Source organism: Arachis hypogaea, chromosome 5 (genome assembly GCF_003086295.3).
Source record: "Arachis hypogaea cultivar Tifrunner chromosome 5, arahy.Tifrunner.gnm2.J5K5, whole genome shotgun sequence".
Lineage (NCBI taxonomy): Eukaryota > Viridiplantae > Streptophyta > Magnoliopsida > Fabales > Fabaceae > Arachis > Arachis hypogaea.
In genome coordinates, this window is record NC_092040.1 from 775,108 (window position 1) to 782,299 (window position 7,192).

The window sequence follows — 7,192 nt, forward strand, 5'->3', positions numbered from 1 at the left end:
GTGAGGCAAGAAGACCTGCTCTCTTATTATTATAGACCTCACTTTTTAATATCATATCAGCTCATAACAAAGTCAGCATTATTAACTTCAAATGTGATAAGTTCCTGAACATCTCAGAATTAAAGTTTCCATGTTTGTGAAACGTCAATGCGACAATGCTGCATGCATGGTTCTACTAATCTTTAATCATTTTTTTCTTCAGCTTTTTTTATTATTCTTATCCCACTGATTATTTTATAAATTAATAAAAAATATCTTCGAAAAATGTAGATAAAAACTACAGGCAAAATTGGGTTAATTTTTTTGGATATTGGATAAGAATTGGTGTAATTATTTAATATTGGAAGGGACGGTGTTTTACAAAATTTTGGAGGCTATAAAATTAGTAGAGTGCGAATTGTCAAATCAAAATTTTTTTAATTTATAAAAACAATACACATATTGCATATTGTATTATTTTAATATTATTTTAATACTGCGTAATGCAATACATGTTCTGCGTATTGTGTTTGTACAGAACAATCCCCACAATACTGTAAAACTCTATTTTTTGTAACATTAATGTAAAATTCTATTCACTCTTTCATATTAAAATAAAAAATCCACAAAATTGTGCCAATGTAAAGTAAATACTTTTAGAAAAAGATAAGTAAGCAATTTTTAACCAGTCAACTTTAAATAATTGTAATTAATAATTATTAATTTGTATTTTTAAAAAATAAAATTTAAATAATTACTAATTAATAATAATTAATTAGTATAAAATGCAATTCAAATATATTTGTTGGTTTAAATCTTTTGGTTTATATTTTTACATAGGAAAAGTATAAGTAACTAACAACATTTTTAAATAATATTTGAACAATGTGAATTAATAGGGTTAAAAGAGTAAATTAATCTTAAATTTAATTAGTAGTATTAAATTAAAGTGTAATATGATTGGTGGTTGTTCATATTGTTCAACAAAATTATTGTCCCCTAGCATCCCCTTTTACATAACATACTAAGATTTTTAGTTTTAAAGTAATTTAATAATCTCATAAGTCATTAATCGAATTGAATTTTATTAGCTAAAAATAATACAAAAAAAAACATAATAATGTGATTCAAAATAAAAATATGGTGGTGTCTGGTGTGTCTCAATGTCTTACTTTTGTCACAAATTATTTTCATTATTTAAAAGGTGCACTTCTTGCTAATAGTTTAGAATAAGATCAGAACAGCTAATGCAGCTTAGTGATGGTTGAGTATGCCTTGAAGACTCAAGGGACACATTTTGAATTTCATGTAGCAACATTTGCTAGTTATTAATTATAGCACATATAGCATGGTCCAATCTAGCTCTACATCTAATCAATGCGAGTAAAATTGGCCGGTTCAGACCAACTTTTGTATATCCAATCTACTTAGCAAACCGGCTTTGGTCGAACCAGCTCATCCAGTCCAATTTTATTTAATGTTTTTATATATCATCAATTATAGATGTTTTTTTGTAACTTCTTTTTTTAACGAAAGTGTACATGGTTTTCTTATTTTCCCTTCTGATGTCAGATTAATTACTACACCACAAAATGAATTTGGGACATCTCCCATATTGAAGATCAAGTGAGAAAATTGACATCCCATTTACATAAATCAGGTTCCGGTTCAGATCAATGGGGATTCAAATAAATGCATGAGCTTGACTTCACTTACCACATTGCAATTCTTTAGGCAGCTCCTATGTACTTCCCTCCAGAGACTGAGTCCCAATAAACGGAGATGTTGGAGCATAGGACAAATTCTATGTGGCTTTGTGTCATTAAGACATGTCCCAATCCGCAAATTTCAAACAATAAGTATCTGAAGCAACTTCTGTACCATAAAAAGATGGGGGGGAAGGGGCACTAATGAGAATATGAGATACAGCTCAATTGGCTTCATGAAATTAATACCTAGCATTTATATTTAAAGAGATTATGTAATCTAGAGGAACAAGATAGGGCAAGTAATTTAAAAAGATTATGTTATTTATATCTAATCTGATAAATAGGGGTTTAATAACGTTGGTGGTGGCCTGGGGGGTCAATTTTCTAGCAGTGTTTTTTGGTTTAGGTATTTCCTAGGGATCGATGTGCAATAATAATTATTGGGAAAAAAAAAATAATAAGCCTCCGAACCAATGGCCGTTATTGTATTCTATTATTCGAAGACCTACTAGTAGTGGTACACGAACTAATTGTCGTTATGGTAATTAATGAGGTGCAGAGGTGCAATGACGAGTTTGCCCTTGGCTGGAGAAGGACGGGTCCTATGTCCTGAACATCACAATTCCCCACACAAAATTAATATCAAAGGGCAACGAAATGGAGCCCACTGCGGACGAACCTGGAACATCAACAAAGTTTGCTCAGCTACTTAATGCTGCATAAGCAACACCAGACTCCACAGTACATTTTACAGCTCATTGAAAATCGTTAGAGGTGGTAGTAGTAAATAGTAATTCTGATTCATGCCCATGCAGTTTTTTTATTTAATGTTTTTTGGCCAATGATGGCTTAGTAAATGGTTAGAAATTTGACTTTAATAATTGAGACGAGCTTGCCGCCTATTACTTAATCAATCAGCCAAAATAATAAATTATAAGGTTTGGAAAATATAAATGAGAAAAGGGAGAAGAAAGAGAGAATCAAAATCTCTTGAAGTTGATATGTGGTTTGTGGGAAAAAGGAAAACTGACGAAGATTAAGGCGAAAGGGATGAATCAGAGTAACAAGAATAAACCATGATATGAATGAGGCCCTTGCAGAGTGCCATATGGATGGGGATGGTTTTTTTTTTCCCTTCAGTTCTCACTGTTGCATGGGTCGGTGACCATAACGTGGGAATGGGACACACTGAATTTGCACAATTCCAAAGAGCAACCCTTTAAGCTAGCTAAGCTTGCGTTGACTTGTTACTGTAGTTGTGAAAACCTCCACTTGCCAGTTTACCCATGTTAAAATCCCAAGGCACCACCCCCCAATTTTTTTTTTTCACAATTTTATCATTTTACATTGCCCGGATAAAATATTCCCAACTATGGGGGAGTTTTTCTAGGCTCTCCTCTGGCATGGTTTATTATGATAAATTGATAATTGTTACTTGTTATTATACACTCAAAATTGGCGAGTGTTTTGAATTTGGAAGCAACAACAAAGGCTTTCCGTTTGGGGTGCTCTTTTTGGGGCTCTCGAAACAGAATTATAGAAAAATATACACAGACCCTAGGCCCAAAGATTACATAGATAAATAGAGGGGTGAGAAACCAAAACAGAAAGATGGAAAAGAGCAACATGAAAAGGGTCTCTGAATCTAATCCATTTCTTCTCCTTCTCCCTCTCCTTTTCCCTTTCTAAACTCAACTCTCTTCCTTCTTTCCTTCCTTCCACTCCAACACCTCCGTCCATCAAGAAAACAAGAGCTAGAATCAACATACACTACCCCCTTAACGAAGGCATAGAGAGAATGGTTACTGGGTGGAGAAGAGCGTTTTGCACATCAATCCATAGAGAAAGAGAACCCAAAGTAGTAACCGAGAAACAACAACAACATTGTGACAATAACAATAACAGCAGCACCAATAATCAAAGTCCCAAAATCAGTTCCAAGTTCGGATTTTTCTCTAATCCCTCAACCCCACGGTTCCAGTCCCAGCCTGTAGCATCGGGTCCGGGCCTCCGTTGCCGAACCTCAATTTCCACCGGAGCAACCACTTGCTCCGTCCCCAACAGCCCTAAACTTCAATGCAGCAACCCCAAAACCACCAAGAAACAAACAACCCTCAGCCCCAGGCTATTCCAACTCTCAAACCCTTCATCACCAAAATCACCATCAAGCTTCTCACTATTCAAATCTACTCTACGGTTATCCAAAGTAATACACTAAAAATTCATAAAATTTCTCTTATTTTTACTGACATACAAAGTTCAGGAAGTTCTAACCTTTTCTTTAAAATTTGTGTGTAGAGTCGATGTGGAATATGTATGCAGAGCGTGAAGAGTGGCCAAGGCACGGCGATTTTCACGGCCGAATGCTCCCACAGCTTCCACTTCCCTTGCATAGCTACACAAGCGAAGAAGAATCCAATCCTCACGTGCCCCGTCTGCAGCACGTGCTGGAAGGAGCTTCCGGTGTTGGCTATCCACGAAGACAATAAGCACAATAACAAAACCACCTCAGAGGCAACAAACAGAGACGCCGCCGCCACCACCAAAACAAGGTCGTTGAAGGTGTATAACGACGACGAGCCACTCATGTCTCCAACTTCGGTGGCGCGGTTCAACCCTATTCCTGAATCGGAGAACGAAGATGAGCAAGAAGACGAGAGCAACGAGTTCCAAGGGTTCAACGTGAGTCCTTTCGTTAGTTTCTCTCCGGAAGAGAGGATCAGGGGACTTGAAATGTCTTTATTGCCGGAGGCGGCGATCGTGGCGGCGAATAGGAGCTACGAGACTTACGCTGTTGTGCTAAAGCTGAAGGCGCCGGCGGCGCCTTTACATAAGGCCACTCGAAGATCTCCGGTTGACCTCGTGGCGGTCCTCGACGTCGGGGGAGCCATGTCCGGCGCGAAGCTCCGACTCATGAAGAGCTCGATGCGGTTTGTGATTTCCTCCCTCAGCTCCGCCGATCGTCTCTCCATCGTCGCATTCTCTGCCGGATCCAAGAGGCTGTTTCCGCTCCGGAGAATGACCGCTGGAGGCCAGAGGTCGGCACGACGCATCATTGACGCGCTTGCGGTGATTGACCAGTCCCGAGACGGCGCTCCGGTGATGAACGACGCCCTCAAGAAAGCCGTTAAGGTACTCGAGGACCGGCGTGAGAAGAACTCCGTGGCCAGCATTGTGGTTCTCTCCGACTCTAACTACTCACGCTCCGTCGCGTACTCTCAGAAATCATGGCTCATTTCCTCCACGCGCTTGCCTCAACCGGATGTCCCTGTTCACGCGATTAGGTTCCCGGGGGAACGCGAGTGCAACCACGCGCTCAACGATGACGCGTTCGCTAAAACCGTTAGGAGTTTGTTACAAGTCGTGGCTCAGGACGTTAGGATTCAGTTAGCTGTGGTGTCACGGCCTCGCCCCGTTGAGATCGCCGCGGTTTACTCACTTACATCTCGACCCGAATCTCTTGTACCGGGTTCCACACGTATCGGCGATCTTTACGCCGAAGAGGAGAGGGAGCTTCTCTTGGAGATTAAAGTCCCCGCCGCTTCGGCTGGATCCCACCACGTTCTGACCGTACGATCATCCTACAGGGACCCGCTAACGCAGGAGATTGCAAGCCCTGTTGAGCATGCAATGCTTGTTCCGCGTCCCAACACCGTACGATCGTCGTGCCCCAAGATCGAGCGGCTTAGGAACCTCCATGTCACTGCTCGAGCAGTAGCTGAGTCGAGTCGGCTTGTTGAGCATGGTGATTTCTCTGGAGCCTATCATCTCCTATCGTCGGCTCGTGCTCTCTTATTGCGATCTTGCAAGCCAGCCGTGGAACACGTTCGCTGGCTGGAGGCCGAGCAAGCCGAGCTGAACCGTCGCTTGCAAAGCCAGAAAGTTAAAACTAGCAAAGTGGAGGAGAAGGTGGAGCCGCTAACGCCGACATCGGCTTGGCGAGCCGCGGAGAGATTAGCTAAGGTTGCTATCATGAGAAAGTCAATGAACAGAGTTAGTGACTTACATGGCTTTGAGAATGCAAGATTTTAATTGTAATTTTTTTCATATTTCTTTTATTGAAAAAAAAAATGGAAAGAAGAATGTAATGTTGTAGTACATAGAGGGAAAGCAATTATGAATAGAGAATTTTTTGTGAAAAATGAATTTTTAGATAAAATGTAAAAAGAAAAAGGGAAAAAATGGTAATGGGCCAGGCCATGATAATAGCGACAAGAGGTAGCAGACGGCTAGAGCCTTTTAAGCATAGGGAAGGAAACACAGAATGAGTGAAAAACCCACATGAGAGTTAATTAGGCAAGAAGAGTGTTCTGTTTTCTTCTGTTTTGTCCTTATGCCCTTTTTTCCCTTTTGATTAATTTTGAAAATTCCAAAAACTTTTTTGTATGCAAATAATCATTTGATTCGAAAGGCTTATCTTGCTTGGCATAGAATAAAATACAAACGAATTGACAATATTGGCGGAATAGGCTTCTTCCTTTTATTTTTACCCCTTTTGGTTCTTTGTGCGATGCTGATTAATTAACCCTGTTTTTGTTGCGTCTTGTCAAATAGAATGGGAGCTTTACTATTTCTTTTTTGTTTTTGCAGTGAGTCACGGTTTGTTGGTTAAAAAAAGAAATTACTTTACTCCTGGTAACGTAATATTTATTAATTAAGACAAAGAATGGTGACAAATGTTGCAACATTAGTGGTTACTTGTCATTATACGGCATATTAGTGTTTCAAAATTTGCTTTGGAATTTAGGATTTGTTTTTCCTAATCGTATCTATACCGTATCCAGTGCATGTGGGATTTTGTTCGGTCATATGACAAAACATGGCATGTTATTATGGGAACTCGTCGGATTAAAATAAAATGAAACAAAACAAAACAAAAAACATATACTAATGTAGGTTTTCTTCATATGTAACGCATTATCGAGTGGGGATTTGCTTACACGTAGCAAAATTATGGAAAGCAAATAACTAACATTGGTGTTAAAAATGTATACGATAAGTTTGGGTATGGCAGAGGATCACGTGTAAGGGGGGGTCTTTATGAAGAAGAAAAAGGAGGAGAAAACAAATGATGAGTGGTGCGTCAAATCATGAATGCTATTCTCTCAGCGAATTCATGTTGCTAAAATCTCTCACTAACGAGACGGATCCCAAGCCAACTACTCAGTGGATCTGTGACTAATCACACACATCCAACCCAATTTTCAAACAAATAAAATAAAACCTTTATATCACTTTTTATTTTTTAAATGAATGCAACAAATATGGATAGTAGCAAATTGCATGATTATAGATATATGTGATCCATCATTCTTCTTTATTAGAAGGGAAAGTACGAGGAGGCAACGGAATACTTATATAATGCGTATAATGGATGTTTATAAAATATTAGAGATATAATTATTAGTGTTATTTTTTTCTATCAGTTGAAATTTTTGAGACGAGTGGTATCATGACATGGTATTAGAATGCTAAATCCGAAAAATCAAGAGTTCGATCCTTAG

General features: G+C 38.9%; 1 protein-coding gene and 1 long non-coding RNA gene across 2 annotated transcripts; one reads left to right on the plus strand and one right to left on the minus strand.

The window, feature by feature from the left end:
- Window positions 1–1,406: 1,406 nt before the first annotated feature.
- LOC140173296 (uncharacterized) lies at window positions 1,407–4,103 on the minus strand. The gene is made up of 2 exons (XR_011861772.1): window positions 3,963–4,103; window positions 1,407–1,854 (listed from the first exon to the last, which is right to left on the minus strand). It is a non-coding gene; the product is annotated as an uncharacterized lncRNA (long non-coding RNA).
- Window positions 2,800–5,830, plus strand: LOC112799998 (E3 ubiquitin-protein ligase WAVH1-like). Its single transcript, XM_025842021.3, has 2 exons — window positions 2,800–3,894; window positions 3,987–5,830. Exons 1-2 carry the CDS (start codon window positions 3,487–3,489, stop codon window positions 5,718–5,720), a joined length of 2,142 nt encoding a protein of 713 aa, XP_025697806.1. The 5' UTR covers window positions 2,800–3,486; the 3' UTR covers window positions 5,721–5,830.
- The last annotated feature ends 1,362 nt before the right edge of the window (window positions 5,831–7,192 follow it).